The sequence below is a fragment of the Manihot esculenta genome, chromosome 7 (genome assembly GCF_001659605.2).
Source record: "Manihot esculenta cultivar AM560-2 chromosome 7, M.esculenta_v8, whole genome shotgun sequence".
Classification (NCBI taxonomy): Eukaryota; Viridiplantae; Streptophyta; class Magnoliopsida; order Malpighiales; family Euphorbiaceae; genus Manihot; species Manihot esculenta.
The window spans coordinates 26,605,037-26,632,674 of record NC_035167.2 but is presented as its reverse complement, the minus strand read 5'-3'; the positions used below and the strand labels follow the sequence as shown (position 1 = coordinate 26,632,674).

The window sequence follows — 27,638 nt, the reverse complement described above, 5'->3', positions numbered from 1 at the left end:
ATTTAAATCTCATGCCATCATGTAATGCAACACATCACAACAAATCACATCTCGGATGGTATTGTCACCAATAGTCCTCTACATTCCAAAGTGCCGGGACGTAGAATGGGTACAACCGGTCTTTCTCTTAACATAACATATCATACATACCAATGTACCAGGGACGTAGAATGGGTACAACCTGGACTTTCTCTTACATAGTGCCAGGGACGTAGAATGGGTACAACCTGGACTTCCATACCGTATCATGCCATAACATCATCATATCATATGAGGACTAAAGGGTCATCCAATAACCAATCCACATCAACATCATAAATGCAATGCAACATATTCGTGAGTTCTAATGCAAACAACCTAATTCATCACATGGTATTCATGATGCATGAACATGCTCAACTGTATAATTCATTTGCTTTAAAACATAAGGGTTTATTCTACTCACCTCTGGCTGAAGCTCTACTGACTCAAAAGCAGCTAAACTCACTGCTGGGGTCCTCGGTTCCTCGGGTCCGAACCTACACAGGTGGACTCAAATGAGGGACCAAACAACTAGAACATAACTCTAAAAACATCCCCCAAAAACCCCCTAAAACACCTCAAAATAATCATGCAAAAACATGCAAAGGAAGGCTGGGCAGGGCACTTTCGGCGGCAGGTTCGGCGGCCGAAAGTCCCTCCACAGCCGAAAGTCCCTCCACAGCCGAAAGTCAGGCAGGTTCGGCGGCACCTTCGGCGGCCGAAACTCCCAGACAGAGGCGAAACTCATGCATGTTCGGCGGCACTTTCGGCGGCCGAAACTCCCAGACAGAGGCGAAATTCCTCTTTCGGGGGCAAGCTTCGGCAGCCGAATGCTGCCTCCACAAGAGGGTTCGGCGGCCGAAAGTTCCTTCGGCTGCCAAACCTGGTTTCTCCCAGAATGGCAGAAACTCAGCTCTTCTATGCATATTTGCCTCCAAAACTTCCAACATGCATATAACTCATTCAAATCATGCAAATATACATACATTGGCTCCTAGGGGCTTCAAACTAACTTAAACCCCAACTACAACACACAACAACAACACATTGCTCTTAAACACAATATAAACTCAAAAACCTAACTATGAGCTAAACATGCATTCTACCCCATAGATCTTGCATAAAACTTACTTTAAACATGAAATGAGCTTAAGATCGGCTCTTACCTCTTGAAGATCGAGAGAGAGACGTCCTAAACTCGGAGGTGAGAGATTTTTGAGTTCTTGAACCTCAAAGCTCCAAAACTTGCTTTAAACTCGAAAATCTTCAAAACAAAGCAAAAACTTGTGAAAATCTTGAAAGATTTGAAGGAAAAACTCAAGGATTGGTGAGGAACGGCGGAGAGCTCACCTTGGCTGACAATGGGGAGAAAAACTCGCCCGTTTTCGGCTAAGGGACCCTTTTATAGTGGCTGGCCAGGCCACGTTCGGGGGCCGAACGTGCCTCCGCATGCATGCCATGTTCGGCGGTCGAACTTGAGGTTCAGTGGCCGAACTTGATGTTCGGTGGCCGAACCTGGACCTTCCTCAACCTATGCCTTTGGGGGCTTAAGGCACACCCGAAATGCCTGCATGTTCGGCGGCCGAACCTGGGTTTTCCTCCAAGGTTGTTTTCATTCAAAAACTCATTTCCTCTTTACTTAAAACCATGAAAAACATTAAAACATTTCATGAAAACATGGTTTTACCCTTCTAGAGGTCTCCGACATCCGAGATTCCACCGGACGGTAGGAATTCCGATACCGGAGTCTAGCCGGGTATTACATCCAGTTTATACCGATTCTTCATAGCTTCACTGGTACGAGCATCCTTTCGAGACTTCTCCAAGTGGTGATGAGCTTGCTTAAAGTCTTCAGACATCTTCAAAAGCTCACCCTCAAGTTGGGAAGTCCGCGAAAGAAAATCGTTAACCTTCAGCTCTACATCAGCTTGGACCTGGGACAATTGAGTTGTTGCTTTAGACAGCTCTTTAATCAAATGATTCTCCAGTTAGGCAGCCCGATCATTCTAAATACGGCTCTGCTCAAGTAACTCATTCAATCTCCTCACCTCAGCCTCATGTTCCCTTTTTAAGGCGACAATACGAGCAGTCTCCTCTTTCCTAACTCTTTCAATTTCAGCACGAGCAACCCTCTAGGCACCTTTCATTTTCTCTTCTAACTCGACAAGGGCACTGAGGATCTGTGAGCACAAATAGAATGTGATGAAGAAAGTAGAAGTCAGTAAAATAAGTAAATAGAGAAGATACTAGGAGGACTTGTCTTTTGGAGTCAGCAAAAGGCTTTTCAATAGGGTTTGAGCTGCTAGCCTCCGATTGAGCATTGAACTCAGCTAGGTGACAAAAGATTCCCAAGAACTGAGGATCACCGATATCAGGAGAAGACCTAAAAACATGGTTACGGAGAAGCTATGCAATAAAAGTGGGGGTCGACTCCTAGTTCAAAGTATAAGTAATCCCCGATTCATGGGAAACTAGGGCTTGAGGTAGCTCTGTGCTGACGTCTGCAGACAGACTCCCTTTATCTCCCCTTATCATTCAGGGGTGCTTCTGGTGCGACCGCCTGAGGAGAATCCCCTGAACTTAGACACCTGAGATTCTTTAACTAGCCTCTTACTCTTCTTTTGAGGTTGGGGAGGATCATACCTCTGAGAAGCGGCCTGGGAATTCTTCCTCACTAGGCCACCTGAAACCTCATCCTTTTTTCCGAGGAGTGGTCGGATGGGAAAACATGGATGGCAAGGGTATTGAGGTGGCCGTGAGAGTTATCTCCTTCATGAGACGCTTGCTAACCACCCCCCCTCTTCAACCATTTTCCCAGTGCCAATTTCCTCCACAGTCTCCATAACATCCTCCTCAGCAGCTGTATACGAAGGGGGTCCCATGATTATCACAGGTCGTGCATTCTCCTCTTATTGAGGATTAAGACTGAGGGTTTTGTGAATGACCTCCATAGTTTTTCGGGCAGTGAACTGCTCAACGGTTTGCTTGACGAAATCCCTAGAAAATGTGAAATTTTAGGGCATTGTGTTCTCGCCCATTGGAATATGAGAAGCTGCAAATCATAAAAATGAAAATTTTAGTTAAGGAACGAAAAAGCAAAAAATGAAAGAAGTCAGCCAATGTATACCAAGAGCATAACAATCACCTTTGAGAGGAAGTTGTAGACATTTGCAAATGTCGTACTTATAAGGGAAATAGGTCAGACGAGAAAAACACAATTGCTCCCACTTAGACAAGCTGGGAAAAATATTACACTCATAATCATTATCTCCCCAAGTTATGTTGAAGCCCTAACTCTGTTCTCCCCTCAAACAAACAACAACAAAGCTTTCAATCCAGTGACAGATAAAATCCTTATGGCTTGTAAAAATAGATAAACCAATGCGGCCACTAAAGTTTCAAAACCCATTATTTGACCTGAAGATCCTAAAGAGGTTCATAAATGGTTGGAATCCCCATCCTTAGTACACTACCTCAAAGGCACATATAAATAAGATAGAGTTTGAAGTCAACATCCATGGAGACACTCAGTAGAACTAGAAGACATCAACAAAGAAGCAAGAAAGAGAAAAAGACAAACCATAGTCAAACTGCTTCAAGTAGAAGACTAGATTCTTGCCGAATTAAGGATCGAATAGCCTAGGAGGAGGAGGAGAAGAGAACAGAGCAATCCTCTCAAAGGAGTGTGGAGCCCTGATCTGATAAAACTCCGTACGAAGCAACTCTTCAGGAATGGCTCTCCGAAGGTTATTTGGAGTAAAGTTAGACTGCAACCCCTCTACAGAGGGTAATTCTAAGGGATCCATGAAAAATGGAGACATACCTAAAGCAGAAAAACTCTCAAAGGAAGAGCTGAAGAAGGAGGGAGTTCAAAGTAGGGAAGAAAGGATTCAAAAATACCAAAGTGGGTTAAAGCATCCGAAGGAGGGTTTATATAGGCCAAACAATTCAAAATTCAAAATCCCCAAAAAATCTTAGGTAGCGATTCTTCGGAATCCCCCTAGTAATTATTGCCTTCATTTAATGACGGTTGTTCGAGAACCGATAACGACGAGGGTGTGCTTCTCAGAAGAAAACTCGTCGAAAATTGTCTACAATGACTTGACGAAAGTAAGTTCGCTCCTCCAACCATCATAAATAACCCTTGGAAAAGCGAAAGGCATCTTATAGCATATGACAAATAGGGCTCGTTAAGATTGTGATATGTGTACACGAGATATGGAAGGGATATGTGAACCTTTCCATTTGGTCCGATCGAGTAGTAGAAAGCTCGACCTATGGAGTACGAAGATCAGAGCACTAATACCCTTGACTTTACTAATACCCGAAATGAACAGACTGATAACTTCAAAACTTATATCACAAACGAAAATTAAACATGGAGACTATCGACCTCAGTAAAGGTCGAACAGGCTGAGCACGATGTAACACAATTTGAAGATAAGTACAAACCTTGATCAACCTCTTTAAAGCTTGGAGCAGGCGGGCAAATCCCTTCAAAGCTCACACTACAAATAGGTAATAGAATACATGTACAACCGACCTTAATGACCGGAAGGAACTTGCCTCTATATAGGTCAGATGAGCTGGGCACGACCTGATGAAAGTAGGGTGAGATGTGGACCTCCAATACAATGCTCAACCCCATTAGCCCCATCCTAAGTATTACATACGCGTGTGGAAAGACTGACTAACGTGACGTACACGATAGACAAGGTATGGGCTAACCTGCTCACTATTTATGAGCCGTCTGACACACCTGCCAAAGGGTGTCACGTTCAATCTGATGGGACTTGACACCGAAGGTCATCAATTGAGCTAATTAGGGTATATATACCCCATAACCAATCCAAAACAGGAAGGGGGGGGGTTAATCTATCTCTTTCTCTCTCTCCCTCTCCCTCTAGGAACTTCCTCTTTTTCTCTTTAATGCTTTATTATTATCATTTACTTTCCTTTCGAATTTATGAATCTGATATAATTTTAGATCTAACTTGAGCATCGAAGGGTCTTTATCGGAGATATCCCTAGTAGATTCCTGACCATCCTCTTATATTTTGCAGGTCCCTTTTCTCAAGACTATGTATGGATAAACCTATAATAAATCAATCAATAGTTAATGATCAACCTATCAAATCAAGCCACTATTCAGGTGTCTGCATCTGACCACTCTGCTGGATTTCAGACTATCAAATACTGATGGGCTTTCTTACTAAGTGATAATGAGGAGGACATTGATAAATCGAACAATAATGCAAGTGGCAATTCTAGCAAGGGGAGCAAGTATAATGACCCATTTAAGGGGTATGTACTCTCACAAATACCATGTTACCGAGGGTAAAAAAAATATATTTAGAATAAAAATATGTATGATGTAAGGGAAGTAGTAAAGGATTATGTAAAAATATGCATGATGTAAGGGAAGTAGTAAAGGATTATGCAATTTAAAGGGATATGAGCTCATTAGAAAGAAATTTATCACGAAAAGACTAACTTTGACATGTGGGATTGAGGATTGTCCCTAGAGGTTTTATGCTTTATTTTAGTTTACAAAATGATTTTTACGATAAAATATTTTCAAGATGAGCGTACATTTGCTAGGCCTTTAAGGAACAAGAATTCAAATTGAACAATAAAATAGATAGTTAAAATACTTAGGTGTAATATCCTACATACATAGAGATGAAAAATATATAGGGTTTATATAACTAATTCAAAAATAACTAGAATTTAGGATAATTATTTTGGGTCAAAGTAGAAAGTCGAACAAAAAGTTAATTAGGTCAGTTTTAACTGGACTATTACAATTAGTATTAGAGTCACTATGAGTTAGAAAAAAATTGTGTAGAGCTGATAAACCTGTAAGAAAAGTGCTACCAATTGTATAAAATAAAACTGCTCGAAATATTAGTGAATCATAATACCAGAAAATTCAGTTCTATCTCAACAATTATATATGATTTAGTAGGGTTACGATTAGAATATTTTAAATTTGAGTGAGAGAGAGATAGTAACATCCCATGTTGGATAGAAATGAAAAATATATAAAATATTTGTAGCTGGCTAAAAAAATTACTAAATAATTTGGATTAATAATTTTAAAATAAATAAAAATAAATCAAAAAAATTATTTAAGCTAATTTTATTGGGCTGTTACATGAGGAAAAGCTTAAGTTAAATCTAAAAGGACATATGTATTAATCTCCACATATTTCAAGAATACAAAATAATTTTCCTTTTATATTTTACTTTACTTAAAATCATTGATTTTAAATAATAATCCTATGTGCAAAAAAACATAATTCTTTACTTATAATTATTTTATTTTGATATAATAAAAGAGTATTATTTATAAAACCTTACTCTTATTAGCAAAATTTAATACTTTTTTAATTTTTATATTATATTTTGATAATATTAGGATTTTAATTATTATAAGTAAATTTAATATATTAAACATATTTAAAAATAACAAAATTTAAAATATTTAAATTAGTTAAATATATCTTGTATTTTCAAATTTTATTCCATTTCATTTTATTATTGTTAATATATAAATAAAATATTATAAATATTACAATAAATACAAAACTTTTATTTCTATAATAACACTTCTTATATTCTAAAATTATGAGTATCTACTTTTTAAAAAACTATTAAATTATAATTATAAATAAATTGTAAGAAAAATAAATAGTATATTAATAATAATTTTAATATAATAACAATTTTAAAATTAATAATTTTTTTTTACTTTACATAAAAATGGTTAAATTTTAAATTTGCTCATTTCCAATTTAAAAGATATGAATGTAATAACAATTTTAAAATTAATAATTTAATAGTATTTACTTTACATAAAAATTGTTAATTTTAAATTTGATCATTTGTAATTTAAAAGATAAAACTAATTTCTTGGATGAGTAAAAAATAAAGAATATTTTGCTTTTGTTATTTTCCATTTTTTTTGTTTGAATAAGTGAAAATAAAAATTATTTTCCTTCCCTCTTATATTTTCTCTATTTTCAAAAAAAAAAAAAAAAACACTATTATTTTCCGTGTATTCAAAATCAATGTGAAAGGTAAGTGGAAGGTGAAAAGCATTATTTTTTTTAATATTATGAAAAAAAGTTAATTTGAAGGGTATTTTGGTTATTTTACGACCAATTAACGGAAACTTGATACAAAGTAATAATTTTCGTTCACCTGAAATAAAAGACACAACCCACAGATGACCAGTCTCACATCCCATAAAACAGATTCTTGAGCTCCCCATTTTCTATTCTCACTCGAGCTCTCATATTCTCGACTGCATAGCAGAGAACCTTTGTTTTGATTCGTTTCACTCATGCTTAGGCGAGGAGGTGGCAACTGTGATTTGGATTGGCTTGATTCTACTCCTTTCTGATCTACCAAAAACAGATCTGACATTCGCCTTCCGATCTTCTCCAGCACGCTAACCAGTTAATTCCTCAACAAAATTTCACCTAATAAAACCGATTCATCGTTTAATCGTCTGGCTGTGAAGATTTGGTGCGTGGTTTTGAATTATGTGGAGTTCTATTGAGACTTTGAAACAAAACCTAAATAAGATTGCACTGGATGTGCATGATGGTGATGACAATGATGAGGAGTTCACGATCTATGGCTCCAGTAATGACAATGGTTCATCAGTCTCTCGCAGAAGAAATTCGCACAGTTTCGCACATTCCAAGTCGGTTTCGCAGTCTCCCATAGCCAATGGATTGGACTCGCCGCATAATTCTGAGGTATGTTTTTTCTTATTTAAATTATTGATTTTTCTTTTTTTGTTTTTGTTTCTCTCTATTGGATTAATTTAGTATTTTGGTAACTTGGTTGAGCATTAGATGCTATGAAGCTTTACATGGAGAATTATTCTCAACAGTTAATAAACACCTAAGTTTATGAAGTTATAAGGCCACTAAGTTACAATTCAAACTGGATTTATAGCTGATGGGTTTACTAAATTATGACTCTGCTCTTGGTTCAAGGGCACTCGTTTTTTACTAGTTTGATCAGTTGTTTTATGCTCTTTATAATTTCCTAATTTCAGTTACTCCATGAGATGAGCGATCCTAATGAATTACCATTTGTTATTATTATTATTATTATTTTGTTTGAGAATAGACATTTTGTATTATTAAGTTAGGAAGCTAGCCAACTTCTGGTTAATATTTTACTAGTCTCATTTGTGTTTACTTCAGATTTAACTCTTAATCATATTATTGAACTATGTATGCCAGTAACAACTAGTATTGCTAGCATTTTTAATATGAAATGTTTGAATAGTGTCTCTATTCCTCACCCCCCCCCTTCAGCCGGTTTCCATCCAAAATCCGTCATGTAATTATGTGCATGCCTTTTGTAGTTTAATTGTTGGGATTGGCTTGATTCTGCTGTGGCCACTGACATATCCATCTCTTAATTTCTTGGAGTTGGATGGGTTGCTATTGTTTGTGGAAGTTAACTGAAATTGCATGTCCTTTTCGTATGGTTTTATTCTAGATTGAACAATATAAAGCAGAAATTAAGAGGCTCCGGGAATCTGAAGCAGAAATTAAAGCATTATCAATTAATTATGCTGCTTTATTGAAAGAAAAGGAGGTATTTTGTTGCTCTTTGTTATATTTTTATTCTTTAATTTCAACATATTTTGTGTGCTTTTCTCAGCTACCTTTTGGTTCATGCTAGTATTTCTATTCAGTCTCTAATAGTAATATGTATACTAGACATGTAAAAAGGAATGATTATTCATGTAAATATTTATGACATACCTTCTCAGTTTATATGGATGTGGGAATTGGGATTATCCAGGTTTATGCTACCTAACATTGAGATTAGCATGGATTCAATTTTATTTTTTTTTATTTTTTTATAGGTAATCTAAACTTGTGGCAGATAGAACAATGCATGGTCCAAAAATTGAATGCTTAAAGGATTATATTCTTATAATGTTTTTAATTGTGTTTGGTGTATCTTGTGGTGGTAAGTGAGCTTGATGTGTATAGTTGCAAAATTCACTCTCAAGTGCTATTTGTTTTGTTATTTTTGCTCTCTTTTCTCATTCCTTATTACATGAAAAATCTTTGCTGGCAGGTATCATGTCAAGAATAAAGATAAAATGGTTTTAATATGTCAATTTCCTTTTAAACCTTTGTTTCAATTTTTATAATTTTGGAAATTCATCTTTAGACAGTGCAATATCTTTTAGAATAAATTAGCTTCTTCCTTTTCCTTTGTTTTTTTTTTTGGTATAAGGGCCCTTGACATCTTCAAAACATTTTCTTTGCTAACCTCATTTGGCAGGATCAAATTGGCAAACTGAACCAAGAAAATGGTTCTTTGAAGCAGAATTTGGATGTAACGAAGGAAGCTCTGAATGCTCACAGAAGTGAGAATTCAAGAGCATCAACAAGTACCACTCATGTGCTCAAGGTATTTTTTAAATCTCCATTGAAATTTGTTAATTTAATGCTTAACTTATTCTTACTGTAGAAGAATAATATTTTGTTGTATTTCACAATAGAGATTACAACCTATTTATATATGAGAGACGGTATCTAAACAGAAAGGAAAATCAAGCCTGATTGTTCAATCTCTAAAATTAAGTAACTGACCCATCTATCAATATTTACTTCCTATATTAACATATTTACTTCCTATAATCTATAACACTTACTATTATTGTTATTAGGGATAATTGCCAAAAAGCCATGTACTTTTCAAATTTTGGCAATTATACCCTATACTGTAAAAGTTATCAAATAAACCCTATACATTTAAAACCTTTACTAATTACTGATTATATCCTACCATTAATCAACTGATAGAGGTGCTATATCAATGCTACATCAGTGCTAGATCATTGCAACATAATATGTGATAATCGCAAAAAAAAGAAAACCAAAATCTTTTGAAATTTTGCAAGTCTACCTCATACTATAAAAATGGCCAATTAAATTTTGAACTTTCTACCCTTTACTAATTCTATCATGCCTCTAAGAATACTATAAGTCGTTAATGAAGACATTACATAACTATGCCATATGAATCTTAGCCAACTCCTAAACTAATTTTCTAATTCACATTTCTTAAAATAGTCCTAAATCACTTCTATAAAACTTTGAATATAGTTTAGAAGTGAATTAAAGATTATTTGAGGGAATGAGAGTTAAGAAATAATTCTAGGAATTGATTGGGCTGATATGATAGTTATTACATGGCACTTACATGGTGTCTTCATTAGTGAGATGATGGCTAAAATTGATAAGGGTTAAAAAGTTTAGGCTTATTTAGTAATTTTATAGTATGAGTTAGAATGAAAAAAATTTGAGAAGTAGAATTTTGGCTAGATAATCATGTTGTATAAGCCCCAATCAATTTTAAAATAATTTCCTAACTTTTCACTTCCTAGAATAATCCATAATTTATGTCTCATCTAATATTTAGTATTTTATAGAAGTGTTTTAAGGCTATTTTAAGGATTGAGAATTGGAGAATTTGTTTAGGAGTTAACTAGGGCTTATATGGCATGGTTGCATGGTGTTTCCATTACTGGTATAATAGTTTTCTCAAAGTTGGGGTGAAATTGATCAAGGTTAAAAGTTTAAGGTTTCATTGGTAATTTTAGTCATATGGGGTAAAATTGTAAAAATTTGAGAAGTATAGGGTTTTTTGGCAAGTATACGCTATTACGTGGCAATAGCGCTGAAGTGGTGTTGACATGGCATTGATGCCGGTTGATTAACTGTTTTTTAATTTTTTAATGGTGGGGTACAATTGGTAAAAGTTTAGAAGTATAAAGTTTAATTGGCAATTTATATAGTATAGGATAGAATTACACAAATTTGAAAAATATAAGGTTTTTTTAATTACCCTTATTATTATTATTATTATTAAGAAAAATTGCCAATTTAACCCTATCGTTTACAAATTTTTGCAATTCTACCCTAAACTTTAAAAATAACCAATTAAACTCTATATTTTGAACATTTAGACAATGGTACCCTATCGTCTATTTAGCCATTAATAAACTAATGGAAAAGTCACGTCACATCATATCATATGCCACGTGTATATGCTATGTAATATAATATAATTACAAAAAAAACCTTATATTTTTTAAATCATTACAATTCTAGCTTATACTTTGAAAGTAACCAATTAAATCTTATACTTTGAACATTTAATCAATGCTACCCCAACTTTAAGAAAATTTTTGTATCATTAGTAGAAATACCATATGATTATACCACATGAATTCAATAAACTCCTAAATTTATTTTTTAACTCTCATTCACTAAAATCACTTCTATAAAATATTAAATATTGGATGAGAAATGAATTAAGGATTATCTTAAGAAGTGAAAATTTGGAAAATTGTTTTTGGTTGAACTCATATGATATGATTATATAGCCAAAATTCTATAATTTTCAAATTTTGTCATTTTAACCATTCTATAAAATTATCAATTAAGTCTGAACTTTTTAATTCTTAGCAATTTTAACCATTATCTCACTAGTAATCTATGGTATTTAAAAGGGTAAATTACACTTTGGTCCCTATGTTTTAGCATAATTAACAGATCGATCCCTGTATTTTTAAAACTGAACACTTAAATCCCTTTATGATCAGTCCATCCAAATGAGAGGTTTTTCCATCCATTTTTGCCGTTCAAAGTATAAAAATGTCTTTATTACCCTTTTTAAATGGGTAAACTACATATTAGTCCTTAAGTTTTAGCACAATTAACAGATTGGTTCCTGTATTCTTAAAATCAAACACTTAAATTTCTTTATACTCGGTCCATTTAGATTTTAGTCTTTTCATACATTTCTTTCAATTAAAAGCATGAAAATGTCTTTATTGTTTCCTTTTTAAATTAAAAATATTAAAGAGTTAGGGTTTGATCTATTTTTCCTCATTTATTAAAATTTAGATATTTTGATTATTTCTTTTTCATTTGAAAGAATACTTAAGTCTATATTAACTTTAATTTAGATTATCATATTCAATTAAATTTTAACACTTTTTGTTCTTCAATTTCTGTTCATTAAAATACTTCAGTTTCAAAACTTTCAGAAAATACTTAAAATTTTAGCCATTTTTAAGTATTATTAAGTAACCTGTAAATAGATTGTAGATTTTTATAAAAGGTATTTTAGGAAGAAATTGTATTTTTAGAAATTTGACCATCCACTAGCTTTAAACTAATATCTATAATGGATGAAAGAACTGTAATTTTGGATGGACTGAATATAGAGGGATTTAACAATTCAATTTTAAAAATAAAAAGACTAATATGTTAATTATGCTAAAATTTAGCGATTAAAGTGTAATTTACGCAATATAAAATGCTTCACTCACATTAGCAAAGATTTAAGTGTTCGTAAGGGTATTTTAGGTATTTGAAACATTCATTCTCCCTTTGAACCATTGATTAATTGGATTATGGATGGAAAGACCTCTCATTTGGACGGATTGATTATAGAGGGATTTAAATTTTTGATTTTAAAGATATAGAGATCGATCCATTAATTATGCCAAAATTTGAGAACTAAAATGTAATTTACCCTATTTAAAATGATAAAAATTTAAAAGTACATAATTTTTATCAAAGTAACCATGTCATATTAGTTCAACCTTGAAGTAATTCTCTAAATTTTTATTCCCTAAAATAATCCATAATTCACTCTCATCAATATTCATTAGTATGTAATTGATTTAGGATTCTTTTAGAGAAAGGAAATTAGAAAATGAATTTGGGGGGTTGATTGAGATTCATGTGCTCTAGGTATACGGTGTTTTCATTAGTAACATAAAATTTTTTTTAAAGGTGGGATAGAATAGTTAAACCCTCAAAGTATAGGGTTTATTTGGTTATTTTCAAAGTATGGGGTAGAAGTGTAATGATTTGAAAAGTATAAATTTTTTTTGGCAATTATATTGTATTCCGTCACATACACATGTGGTATGTGACTTGACTTTTCTGTTAGTTCATTAACAGCTAAATAGAATTGCAAAAATTTGTAAATGATAGGGTTAAATTGGCAATTTCCCCTTATTATTATTTGTATTTTTTATGAGTTTTACGTTAGTCCTTATCTCCTTAGATTTTATGTTTATTGCTATGTTCAATTCAAAATCTTATATAAGCTTGATAACATGCAGGGGTATTGAACATGCTGCATCTGATTTTATTTTGTAGTGCAGTTATACTATACACTTATCACTCTGGACAAACCAGCTACCTGTTATACTGCATATGTAACCGGTAGCTGACCAGCATATAGGCTTATCTTCACTTATGCTTAGCCTGCTCTATATATTGGAGCCATTTAATATTTTGAATAAACGTTGGCAGAGTGGGTGCTTGAGAGAGATTTATCTTTATAATCTTTTTCATAACTCCAGTCATAAATTTGAGAATAGTCACTAATCAGATCCTTTTGATGGTGAATTAGAACTTCTTTCTTTATCCTTTACAAACTGGATTGCATATTATTACACCCCAGGCTTGTGTCCAAGAAAAATAGATCCTTTGGATGGCAAATCAGAATTCCTTTTTTTTTTTATCCTTTCTAACAGTCCATGTAAAGTGGATGCCGTATTAGCTAGAGCGCAGGCATATACATGGTTTGGAGTTCAAGAACATCTTTTCTGTTACTTATTATGCTATTTAAATTTGGATGGACATGGTGAAATAAAAGTTGGATGGACATCCTGCATTCCAATTTGTGGGATGTTTGCCTTGCATATTGCTATGGAATGCAATCTGGCTGATGAAGAGGACGCACATCCTGGCTAATGATGAAGCAGCAGCAGCAGCAGCATGGACATATGGAAGAGAAAAGGATAATTTGGGACACTTTTTCCCCCATCTTTATTAGACAAAAAAACTAAAAAAATGAGACCCTTGGTTTATACTTATTTTCATTTTAGTGGGGGATTAGGTGGGACCTTGGAAGGGTAATAGCAAATTAGAAATAATGGCTCTTGACTAATTGACTGCTGGAAAATTGAGAGAGTTTTTAGGAGGAAGCAGCACAACCTGGCCGTCGATGAAGAAGAAGAAGCAGCAGTGGCATGCCTGGCGATGAAGAAGAAGCAGCAGCGACAACATGGACTGATGGAAGAGAAAAGGATAATGTGGGGTTCTTTTCTCCCTAATCTTTTTTGGACGCGAAAAATATAAATAGACTCTTGGTTTTTCCTTTTCTTATTTAGTGGGATCAGGTGGGACCTTGGAAGAGTAATGGCAATAACGGTTCTTCCCTAATTGACTGCTGGAAAGGTGCGAGTTTTTAGGAGGAAACACAAACTTCATTACTTACTAGAAAGTATATAGTATATACTAATTTAAGTATATAACAGCAACGGTAAAAACAATAATAAAAATAAAATGACTTTTAAATTTTGAATAATGTGTTTGGTATGTAAACAAATTTATCATATTAATTGATTATACATGTTAATCAATGTTTTGATTTTTTCGTAAGCATATTATGCTAAATAAAATTAAAAGTTGAATTATGCAACAAATGTAAAGTATTGAATGAATATAATTCATATACTGTGAACCAAATTGATGCATAAACTACACCTACCTGCTAGCTACGTTATGTTCCATTAAGTGGCTTACCACGCATAATTATTAAAATTGCGCTTGATTGCAAGACAAGGTCAAGGAACCCAATGCTGGTGACCTACAGGAGGCTCACCTAGATGCAGGGGTGCGCCTCATGAAAGTTGGCTTAGTGGAGGAGGAGGAGGAGAACTTGGGTCTATTTGCTGCTGTAGCCTACATGCATATGTTATGCTCCTGCACTGCTTTTGAGCTTCTTCTGCTTCTTGGGGCTGCTTGACTAAGCCACATTATCTTTTGTTCTGTTTTGTTTCATTTTTTTTATTTTTCCAATTGGCCTCACTTAGGTCTGCACTTGCTCCTAGGCTTCAAGATCTCTCAGCATCTTAGTCACCTCGTGCCTCTAATAACTATACCACATACCATGTTACTATATGTTTTGGATGAAGTTTTTGGAGGTAAAGCATGAGTTTTTAAAGTGTTGAGTAAGAGGATGGTTTTTTAAGGCGAAATCCCACTTTTTTTTTATCCCATCAAATTGGTGGATTAGGGAGGTTTGGTAGCTCTCCTTCTACTACCTTGCTATACCTTACTTTAAAAATATCTCCACTCCATCCAGACCACATCACACCATCCAATGCACATTCCAGGTAACTATGATTAGGAGTATGACTATGGTGACGATAAGTTACTGATTGTTTTACCCCATCATATTGGTGGATTAGGGAGGTTTGGTAGCTCTCCTTCTACTACCTTGCTATACCTTTAAAAATCTCTTCACTCCATCCCGACCACATCACACCATCCAATACATGTTCCAGGTAACTATGATTAGGAGTATGACTATGGTGACGGTAAGTTACTGATTTTTGGCTTCAGAATTTGCTAGACTTGCATAATTTTTTTTGGATGAAATTTGTTGTCCTGAATTTTAAAATAATCTAGTGGATCATGCTAAGATAACAGGAAGATGCCTTTTTATTTTTAACCTGGATTATTTGCTCTCTCTACATGTTTTTGCTTAGTTATTTAGTTATCTATGTAAAGCAGGATAATCATAGATTTATTTCTCATGTTTGTTATTAAATGTGTCGTGTGCAACAGTCCTGTAGATTATTATGATGGTGCTTATGGTAGTTTACTTTTCCTGAATTTTATTTGTTCGCTTTCTCTTTGTTTCTTTTTCACTGTGCTGATATTATCGTTTGAAAATATGTTTTCTGCATTTGGGTTGGAAATGTCATGCTATTTATTTTCTACTTCTTTCAATGAACAGGGGTAAAGAGCTTATGAGTTAACCAACTTTTGTGTTAGTTCCTTTTTTCTTTTCTGATTAACTTTTTTGTTAGATTACTGTGACTGAATGAATAATATGCATTGGGTGGCTGTTCAAAAGTACTGTTCGTATTGTTTCTGATTTGAGGTGTGAAAGCAACATTATTTGAGATGGCTATTTAAGGAATGATTCTAAAATTTGTGCAGGGAAGTGGTGATCAATCACCCAAACGATTGCATAAATCTGCAACTCAAGTAAAAAACCGTTATATGGGAAATCAAACACAGAATGGTCTTCTCTCAAAACAGGATGGAGTAGGTAATGGAATCACACATACTGACGAAGTTAATGCCATTTATAGTAAGACAGAGCCCAAAAGTTCAATTTCACAGGGGAAGGAAAAGGTAATGGCATGTTGTGTCCTGTGCTTTGCATCTGTCTTAGATAGTGATATTTCAAATTCCAAAATTTACACTGTTTTTTTTTGGTTTTTTGGGTTGTATCACATGCTGAGAGAGAGTTTGGTTTTTTACACAATGAATGAACTTGACAACTGCTATATGAATGCCTTCTAGGAGCTTGCAGATTTGCTTGAGGAAAATAGGTCCCTGGCAGCAAGACAAGCTGCTCACGAGTTGCAAATTAAACAGCTTAGATTGGAACTTGAAAAGGAGCAAGATAAATTAGCAAATGCTTATGCAGAATTACAAGGTACACTCCTTTACTTTGGAAAAGAATTTGTGATTGTTTACTGTTTTATCATTTTTGGTTCTTGTCTGGAGTCTGATGAATTACTTGCCAAAATTATCACCCCTTTTTCTTTCTGGTTTTGGGGATTCTATAATTTCAGAGGAACAAAAGTTGAACAAATCTTTTCAGGAGGAGCTCAAGATGCTAAAAATGAAGGAATCCAAAGTGAGTGGGATTGGACTTCAGTCGTATTAGCACCTAATGTTTATTATGAATCTGTGGTACTAGTAATTATTCTTCCAACTGCTTTTGTGTATTGATGATGTATCAAAGCATGTGCTTGTTATGCCGACCACTTTTGTATAGCTTCTGTTAGCAATTGATTCATAAGGGTTGCAATAAAGAATTTGATGCTGTTCCTTTACCCAGTAGTGCGTTATCATGCTTATTGCATTGAAATGGCCTAAGCAGTGTCATGGGCCGTTGGTAACTGTTGGTTTACTTGGATTCTCAACTCCAAGGAACCTGTTGATTGATCTCTCTCTCTGTCTCTTTCTCTCTCTATTAATTGGAAAGATTTGGCTAATCATATGCCTGTACATCCTTAAGAATATCTGTCTTTATTTTCTTTTATTTCTGTTGAAGGATCTCATGATTACGAGAAAATCATGAGATTGATTGACAAAATCTTAGAAGTGATTTATGATCTTCATAAGTATGGAGTTCTATGTAATATGAAAATAACACAAGTTAATAAAAATTGTTGTATTTTGTGTTTTGCCCTTCTCCTTTCTCTTCCTTCCTCTTCTGCTCCTTACCACATAGTAGCAGAGCTTTAAATTCTTTATGGTTTCAGAGTTGCGTTTGAAGTCGCAACCTCTTTCTCTCTCCTTCGACTGTTCTTCTGGGAATTCTCATTGTTTTCTGTTTCAGTTATGGCTTACCTAGTATTTAAACATTTTGATGAATTATTCTGTCTTCCTTCTTCTTTACAGCTGAGGGTTTGAGTCCCAAATCTTACTTTCTCCTTCTGGGTTGTCGTCCCAAGCTATTTTTCTCCAAATCTCTCTACTTTCTCAATTTTCACATGTTACCAAGAAGAAAAGGAAAAGTGGTGGATAAAAAAAAGAGTGCTTTATAATAATTCCATGACTTTAGCAAAAATCCTATTAAGGGGGAGGGTTGAAATTAATTAGATTTTTCCTTAATTAATGGGATATGTCTTACTGAAGAATCTCATGATTATGAGATTAATTGGCAAAATCTTAGAAGTGATTTATGATTGACAGTGTTATTGGGTGCGCCTGAAACGCGAGGTGAGCAAGGCAACTGGCACATCGCCTGGAACCACTTAAGGCAGGCGATCTTCCAAAGGCGATGACAGGCGAGGTGAGATGCACCAAGTCTCCCAGCCGTACCTCAGCAGAAGTCAGCGCCTTTTAATAGAAAGCACCATTTTTTTGAGCCCAGTCAGTCTGACAGTCCTGTGGCAGACAGCAAAAGGAGAAGAAGAAGAAGAAGAAGACATAAGAAGTAGAAGAAGACTTACCTGCGATTTCAGCCAAGAATTGTCTTCTTATTTCTCCCCGTTCCCCACCTCCCCTCTCTCCCTCTCCTCCTCCTCATTGGTTGCCAGTTTCCAGGGCCTTTCTTCAACTTCTTCTTCTTCTCTTTTTCCTCCTCTTTGGTTGCTGGTTTGCGTGGGACTTTCTTCATCATCATCATCATCTTCTTCTTCTTCTGGTTTGATCATCTTCTCTGGTTATTTTTTCTTTCTTTCTTCTTCCTGCTGTTTGGCTTCTTGAAAACATGCACAGATCTCTTCTTTCCCCTAGGCTTCTGCTTCTTCTTTTCTTTCTTTTTTTTTTTTTTCCTTCTCTTGCTCCTTTGCTCTTTGGCTGTGAACTCTGCTTGTTTCTTCTCTTCTTAAACGAAAGCAGATTCCCAATTCTTTTGAAGGCATGCATGGACAACATGCCCCCCACCCTTTTTTTTTCTTTTTTAATGGGTAATAATATTAAAATAAATTGATAGCTACTGGAACTAAAGTCCTAAATTTAATTTACTGTTATTTTTGTTCGTGATTGCATTTGATTGCATTTACATATTTTCTCTTAAAAAAAAAATCAATTTTACTAAAGTAAAAAATAAATGTAAATATTTTTATACTAAATATGTAGTTATACTTAATGAATTTATAACATGGTATAAGTTATATTTTCTAATGTATTATTAAATTAAGTATATATTTAAAATTATCATTTTAATAATATACTTAATTAAAAATAAAATTGGTATAATGCATTTTAATGATAATTTTTACTTGTGTACAGTAATAAAACAAATAATGCGTCTTATATTAATTAATTATGCAATGTTTATGGAAGTTATTTTTATAATATATATATTTTTTATTTTTGTGCCTCGCATTGCTTAGGTGCGCGCTTGTGCCTAGGCTTTAATACCCCTTGGTGTCTTGAGGCTTTTTGAGCTAATAAAAATATATGTATCATCCATTATAAATATGGGGTTTTATGTAATATGAAAATAATAAAAGTTAATAAAAATGTAGTCTTTGTGTGTTTCCTTTCTCTTCTCTCTTCCTTCCTTTTCTCCTCCTTACCATCTTTCTAAAAGTTTCACAATATTATTTTTCTGATTTATCTAAGGCTTCAGTTATTAGAGTAATTCTGAAAATGTAGGGATTTGCTGGAAATTTGTACGTCCAATGTGTCTATTTTCTATGGCTGTTGAGATTTTTATTTTTATTTTATCACGTCACACGATTATGTATGAAATTATGATCTTATAACTTTGTCATGCTTTACTTGATATTTTGGCAATAATTCTTTATTAGAACCTTTTCTCTTTCTAATATGATTGTTGAATTTTTAATTTGTTAAAGTAGTTCTCATGATTAGGTATGTATTTATGATTTTATAACTTTTTCAGGCTTTATTTTACTTGATATTTTGGCAATAGTGCTTCCATTGGAACCTCTTTTTTAGTACATATTTCTTATTTTCAGCATTTTCTATTGTCAGACCTCTATGGAGATGAGTAAAATACATGGTGAACTAAATGAAAAAATATCAGAGATAAGACGACTGCAAATGGAGTTAAGTAGAAGGGGAGACGAGGATTCTGATGGGGTTGTGAAGGATTTGAAAAGAGTCATTGCAGCATTAGAGAAGGAGAACACTAACCTTAAGGTTAATACTCTTATTTATATGATGCAAGATGCATTCCATGTAATGTTAGTAAAATAAACCATTTTGAGTTTGTTGTTTTGGGCTTTTGGAATGCTGTCATTCTGTAGATAGCCAAGAATGAACTTGAGGCTGCCTTGGAAATGAGTAGAAAAGCTTCACCTCAAATAACCTTCCCAGATGGGGTAAGATCTGTCTCCCTTGTTCACATGTTTGTTCGAGTAAAGCATTGAGTATAATTCTTAAAGATATCGATTTTTGTTGTTTCTTTGTTTATGTGAAAGATTGGTTGAGTATTGTAATATTTGTTCTTCCAGAAGGTAGGTTCATCTGGAGATTTGCACAGTATGGAAGAAAGGGAGTTATTATTGCAAAAACTGGAGAAAGATTTAAAGGACACGGGCCATGAAAGGGATAAAGCAGTGCAAGAATTGACTCGTCTTAAGCAGCATTTACTGGAAAAGGTTGTCATTTATCATCTTATTTCCCCATGTAATTTTCCGTTGTCTGTTTTCTTTACTTTGGGTGATTCTGTACTATTATTTATTGGATTGGCATATTCTTCAAGGTTCACCTACAGTACTCTTATTGAATTTCAGATATGCTGGACAATTGGTTGATCTTTCTTGCACATACTTCCTTAACTAAAAAGTATCACTGCTTTAATGGCATGAATGATCAAATGCATTTTTACAATCAACTATACTCATCAACAGTTACAAAAAGATGGAAGGAAAGAACTAGTAGATACAATTGCAGTTGTAGTTAATGCTGTTTTGCTCAAGCTTATGCTTTTTACTTTGTCAGAATCTGTTGTTAGTGAACCTGAACAAGGAGTTGAGTCATTGTGATGGTTGGTTCTTGTCATAGCACTTTACAGATACATTGATGTTATGGATGCTAGATAGACCAAATTCGACCTTCAACAGAATCTAACTATTGAAGAAGTCTTTTCATAATTAATTGATCTTTTCATAATTAATTAACCTTAATTATTGCTAATCTTTATTATTAAAACTTAGGATAATTCTTCTGATTATTATCAATCTTTATTATTTTTTAGATTAGGATAAACTTTTTGGTTATTATCAAGAACTGTCAGACTTTAAATCTTTTAGGAATTTCTATGCTATTGTATAACCTTCACTAAATATATGGCATTAATTCATGACTTATAAGGCTAGAAGGTTACAAATATATTTGAGATTTAACACTTATTCATGAGTCTGAGGGTCAAGAGCTCCCTCCAATGAGCATCTTTCTTGTCTATTGTCCAGTGACGTGATCCATGGCCTAGGAACTTAACAGTGGATTTTTGTGTTTCCTACTAAATTCAATTTGCTCACAAACTGTCATTTGATATCCCATGCAGGCTTCTAGTCACATACTCTGCATTTATTGTATATCATCTTTCTTCATGCATGTTTATTCATAATTCATATGCATTGAAATGCTGGTAAAAAAGTCATAGTGATGATATCGTCTCTGCATTATCTAGATTCTTGATTATTTTAACTTTTCGCTGAAAGTACTTGAAAATAAAGTAGTTGTTTTTATTTTATATTAGTTTTTTTAAAATGTTGTCTAGGAATCTGAAGAATCAGAGAAAATGGACGAGGACTTCAAGATCATTGAAGAACTTCGTGAGAATAATGAATATCAAAAGGCTCAAATATTACATTTGGAGAAAGCTCTGAAGCAGGCAATTGCCAAACAGGAAGAAGTGCAGATGATTAATGATAGTGAAATCCAAAAGTGTAAGGAAGTGATTGAAGATCTGAACAAGAAACTTGCGAACTGTATGAGTACAATTGATGCAAAAAATGTTGAGCTTCTAAATCTTCAAACTGCTCTTGGTCAATACTTTGCTGAAATTGAAGCTAAGGTAAACTATTTTTTGCTTATTTTAGGATTTTTATTGATTTGTCCTGCAATCTTCATTATACCTTTATTATTATTTTTTCGGAAAATTTACTATTTAGCCCTTGGGTTTTATCACGAATAACAATCTGATTCTTGTAGTTTGGAAATTTGACAATTTAGTTCCTCGGTTTTATTTCCATCACATGTTAGGTCCTTTTGAGTTCCAATCACTTTATCGTTAATATTTTAACATAAATTACTATATAGTCCTTAGTTATTATAATAATGTACAATTTCATCTCTCAATTTTGTAACTATTTATAATTTCTTTTCATCCATTAATTTTGTCTCTTTATCTCTTCTCTCCCACAAAGGAGAGAGGGGGAGAGAGAGAGAGGGAGAGATGAGTTGATAAATATGAGGGATTAAATTGTGACCAATTACAAATTTGAGGGACAAAATTATAAATAATTGCAATATTCAAGTATTAAATTGTAATTTAATTTTAAAAACTAATGCCAAAATAGACTGAAGGACGTAAATGTGTGATACAAGCAAAACCAAGGGACTAAATAGTCTAATTTCTAAAATACGGGGATCAAGTTGTTATTAGTGATAAAACATAGGGTCAAAATAGTAAATTTCCCTTAATTCTTTTTTTTTTTTTGAAATTTTTAATGCTTGTTATATTGTTGCATAGGAACATTTGGAACGAAATTTGGCTTTGGCAAGAGAAGAAGCAACCAAGTTCTCTGAGCTTTTGAAAGTATGGCCTTCTTTTCTTTACTGGGATTGGTTGTCCTTACTCACCTTTTATACTTCCATAAGTTGCAAAAACTGTTTCCTGTTTGTACGTTATTTTTCAAAGATGTTTTTGAGTTATTTTTATCTTCAGTTCATCTTCTGATGGTGTGTTACTGTTAGAGACAACAGTGGAGAAATGGACTAATATTATGGACAACACTACGAAAACTCGGTGTCTCTGTCTTCGGTCCTCCCTTTTTTTTCAAGTGTTCATCAGATTCAATTGCCATTTGGTGATGGCCTATGCTATAATAGTTATTTTTAATCTTTATTTATTCCTCTGATGGTTGTGATTTAAGTGAGCACATCAAGTGCGGAAGTTATTATCACCTTGAATGACATATTTTGTCCATAAGAGCTGTGATTGATCTATTACCCTGAATGCCAAATGTTGTATATAAGACTTGTGATTGATTTGAGTAGTAAGTGTTCACATCCTGTTCAGCAGTCAAGGCACTTAAAATGCCCATTATTTTATTCCTTTTTTTTTATTACGTTCTGATCAGTTTTAGGTGTGCTTTAAAGGCTGTATATTGTACTCCCTGAAAAATTATGTTCGGTAGTAATTTTGCAAATCTTGTTTGTATTTTTTTTTATTTATTTTAATCGGGGAATAATAGGTCCTTGCTTTCTTCAGGATGCAGAACGAGGAATGGAAGCATTAAAGGGAGAGAAAGAAGAAATTTTGGCAAAGCTTTCTCATACTGAAAGGATGCTAGCAGAAGGGAAAAACAGAGTAATCAAGCTTGAAGAGGACAGTGGAAAACTACGCCGTGCTCTTGATCTGAGCATGACCAGGCTCAATAGAATGTCCATGGATTCAGATTACCTAGTTGACAGGTTATCCTGTTTATTGCTTTGTCTAAATTTTCTGTTCTTATTTATTTGTGTGCATCTTACTAATAATTCATATTTAAGTAGTTACATTTACACATGATGTAATCTTGTGCTACCACACATAGATCGCCTGTGCCATGTATTGATAGAATTGGAAGAAGTTTTTGTGCATCTTACTAATGATTCATATTTAAGTAGTTACATTTAGGCATAATGTTATCTTGTGTTACCAAACATAGTTTGCCTGTGACATGTATTTGTACAATTGGAAGTTTGCTCCATTTGTGATATATGATCGGCTTCTGTTGACAGGCGCATTGTGATCAAATTGTTAGTGACCTATTTCCAGAGGAACCACAGCAAAGAGGTATTTATAATATATTGAGAGATGATAATTGGTTAGAATGCAAATTATGCTGAAAAGAGAATTCTCTCATTTCTTGATTTGTTTAAGAAGTTTGTGCTAGGGTAACAATTGGATGATTCATATCCAGAGATTGACAGGGGTATTGCCATCTTCAGGCTTATTTATCCGTCTGTTGATGGTTTAGCATATATAATCAATCTTAGAATCATCTCAAAGAGGCAAACATTTTTTAACGTAGTTCTCTATGTGTCGGGAATGCTCTTCTAATGAAGTTCCAAATTTTACAGACGATTCCAAAGTCTCTTCTCCCTTTTATCTTTTTTTTTTCTGGTCTCTCTTCTTCTGGGGGGGGTTGTGGCTTATTTATGGTGTGCTACAGGTTCTGGACCTCATGGTTCGGATGCTGGGATTCTCTGATGAAGATAAGCAGAGGATAGGTGTTGCTCAACAAGGTGGCAGAGGTGTTGTACGGGGAGTTTTGGGACTACCTGGCCGCCTAGTTGGTGGAATCTTGGGTGGAAGTTCAGCTGATGTGCATGCTAATGCAGCATCTGACAACCAGGTATGTTCTTTATATTTAATGCTACTGGAGATTGCTGACTTGCAAACAAATAATTCGGTTAGGTTAAAGGGCATTTATCTGCTGTGTAGTTCTATATTTCATTCTTTTTTTTTTTTTGTGGTATCTTGTTGCCCACTTTGCTCATTTATGGAGTTATCTTTTTTGTTCAAGTTGAAGTGAGATCAAGTGTTATGCAGTTGTGCATGAGGTTGGTTGTCAGCCATCATACATTTGGTGCTTTGGGCTGCTGTTTTCTTTTTTTGGATGCTGTGCAATTCATTGATTTATTTATTGTGTAACTTTCAATAAGTATGGATAACGGCTAAAAAAAAATGCTAGGTTTTATTGCTTTGGGAGAACTGTATTATGCCCACAACTCACAGATTTTTTATGGGGCTATTATTCATCACACTGCCAATGCTGTTACAATCTGTGTGCCAAAGCTTTACAATCTGTGTGCGCTTGTTCTGAACCTTTTTTTTTTTTCTGAATCATTTTTTTTTTCAACTTCCTGAACCATTGAGTATCTGCTAAATGATAAAAATAACCAAACCTGTTCGTGCCTTTCAATTTTTCCTTTTGATTCTCCAAATATATTAGTTTCGATTTTAGCAATTGGATTAATTTGATAACCACCAACTAAAATGAAGCAAACCTTTGTCCACATTAATTTTTAGCTAATTGTTTTATACTTAAATGAATTTTGGCGATCACATTCAACTTGACGAAAATAGTTAACAAGTTAAATAAAATATTATTATTTTAATTCATTTCTATTTTTATTCTCTCTCAAACACACATTTTAACTTCTCTCCCCCCTCCCTTCTGCTGCTTTTAGTAAATAAAATGTCTTCTCCAGAGGTCACAACTAGATTGTTTAAGGTTATGTTGTCCAGAGACTATTCTTTCATTTGTTATGCCCAAAATCTTAGATGCAAGGGAATGAGAGATGGACAGATAAATGTACTTGAAATAATATTTTATTTATTCAATAATTAAGTAATTATTTGATGAATATATATGTTATTATTGGAGGGATAATTAAAAAGAATTGTCTAAAAGATAACACATGCAAAGATTTCGATTTTTATTTTCCTATTTGTTTATCCAATTCTTTCTGATGGGATTGATTGCTAAAATTGAAACTAATGTTAAATTTTGATGATCGGATTGATGGAATATGAGTTTCGGCTAAGATTGATTATTTGAGTAAGGTTGGGATTGTTTTAGTCATTTAGCCTTAATATCTTATTCTTGCCATTTTAACACATAACATTTTGCAGCCATTAGTGAAATAATATCAGCAGTGTATATATGTTCGCAATTAGGATGTATGCGCACTCTGTAAAAAAAAAAAAGGAAGAAAAAAAGATCATTCTCTTGATCATTCGTCTTTCTATGTGCTTACTAATCTCAGTTTTCTTGTATTTGCTAAATGTCACCTCTGGTCCATGTTCTTACCGTATGTAAGTAGTAGATAAGTGCTAGTTGATCTCAAGTTTGTTTTTCTACAGTCTTTTGCAGATTCGTGGGTTGATTTTCTTCTCAAGGAATCTGAAGAAAGGGAGAAGAGGGAATCTGCTGAAGAAGATTCTCATGGAAGAAGCCCTATGCCGGGGGTTGATTTTCTACCAACAACAGCAGTCACTGCCTCTGGTGTCTCAAGACCCAAATATTCTCCATCCCAGAACTATAGTCCCATCCCCATTCAGGGTAATTTACGGGCATTTGAACCGTCTGATTCTGAGTTTTCAACAGTTCCTTTAACATCCTCAGATAGCAATTCTCGGATTTCAAGATTACTGAGACAATGAAAATATGTTAAACCGTGTAATTAGTTCAAGTATAAGATTTATTCATTGATTCTGTAGTCGCAGTTTTGTTCGTTCAATTCTTTCGCACTAAAATGGTTGTCCAATTGTTGCTGTTGCATATATGTACTAGTAACCCAAATTCATATACTGACATGGGCTGAAAATTTCCTGGAGATATTCCTCATATTTTCTTGTAAAAACCTGTATTTGGACAATGCAAATTGTTCGGTGTTTCTTGCCTACTGGTTTGTTTTTTTTTTTTTTTTTTTTTGCCCTAGCACATAACAGAATTGGCATTTGCCTCATATTCTTGATTTGGATCAAATTTGAATTTAAACTAACCTTATCCATCAGGTTTGCAATCATAAATTAATCTAATTGATCGCATCATCTCATTCATTGTTTAATTGGTTTACAATTATAAATTATTTAATTGCTCTAGATTCTATCAACTATCAAAAAGAAATTTTAATTGATTAATGTTATACTAATAATGAAATACAAATGAAAAGACATTACTTGTTTATATTTTAAAATAATACGAGCAAAAATATAAATTAAAAAATATTATTAAAAATAAAAAAATTTAATTTAATATTAAATTAAAAAAATAAAAAAAATCTAATTAATTTTGCAAATTAAACGCTTCAAAATTAGCTATATTCTTAATAATAGGAAAAACATAGGAGTCAACTTCAAAAATATAATTTATAATTTTAATTTTACAAAAATTAAAAAATTAAAATAATCTCTGCGCATTATTTTAGTTTTTTTAATGTAGCTAATTTTAATTTTGCAGAAATTAAAAAAATTAAAATAATTTTTGCATTTTATTTCTTTTTTTTTAAATATGATTAATTTTAATTTTATAAAAAATTTTAAAGTTATTGTTCCTAATATAATTATAAAAAGTTAAAATAATGTGTTTGCATGCGAAGCTAATTTTAATTTTTTAAAAATTAAAAAAATAAAAATATAAAATATAAAATATTACATTTCTAATAATAAAAAAAATTAAAGAAAAGAAAATAAAGTTAGTATTAAAATATGATAATTGGATGTAAAATGATGATTTGTTAGTTTACCAATAAAAAAATTTAAAAAATTGAATAAAATATTATTTAACCAAATTAATTCAATTGATGAACACCTCTAGTCCACGTCAGAATTGGCATGAGCAGCTTGAAAAAATCTAGCAATAAATTTAGGCATTATCAATTAGCAATGTGTTGGTAATTAAAGTTAGTTTAGTTGGTTTTTATCATCTTAAGTTTTGGGAATTGGGTGTATTTTTGAGTTTGAGTCTTTCCATCTACTTCATTTAATATATTCATTTTCACCTATAGTGAGAATATATAGCCTATTAGTTGTATTCAATCTTAATATATATGTATTAAAATAAAATATTAACTAGTTTGATCAAAGGTAAAATTCATAAAAGAAAAGGATGGCCGTGGCTATATAGAAATAGTAAAATCATTTTTAAAATTAAAAAAAATGAAATTTTATTAAAAAATAATATTTATTATTATTATAATAAATTTAATTTATTCAACTGAGATCACCTAGATTAAAATCTTATTCAGCAA

General features: G+C 33.3%; 1 protein-coding gene across 3 annotated transcripts; it reads left to right on the top strand.

Annotated features, from left to right (window-relative positions):
• The first annotated feature begins 7,234 nt into the window (after positions 1 to 7,234).
• Positions 7,235 to 26,288, top strand: LOC110619260 (golgin candidate 4). 3 transcript variants are annotated; one of them, XM_021762573.2, is made up of 15 exons: positions 7,237 to 7,790; positions 8,548 to 8,646; positions 9,349 to 9,477; positions 16,110 to 16,307; positions 16,479 to 16,614; positions 16,754 to 16,818; positions 19,638 to 19,805; positions 19,913 to 19,987; positions 20,120 to 20,266; positions 21,391 to 21,687; positions 22,366 to 22,431; positions 23,107 to 23,309; positions 23,619 to 23,673; positions 24,053 to 24,235; positions 25,750 to 26,288. In XM_021762573.2, exons 1-15 carry the CDS (start codon positions 7,572 to 7,574, stop codon positions 26,047 to 26,049), a joined length of 2,340 nt encoding a protein of 779 aa, XP_021618265.1. In that variant the 5' UTR covers positions 7,237 to 7,571; the 3' UTR covers positions 26,050 to 26,288. The 3 variants fall into 3 exon arrangements, with proteins under 3 accessions (XP_043814126.1, XP_043814125.1, XP_021618265.1); XM_043958190.1 differs by lacking the exon at positions 22,366 to 22,431 and having other exon boundaries at positions 7,236 to 7,790; XM_043958191.1 differs by lacking the exons at positions 23,619 to 23,673; positions 24,053 to 24,235 and having other exon boundaries at positions 7,235 to 7,790.
• Positions 26,289 to 27,638: the final 1,350 nt, after the last annotated feature.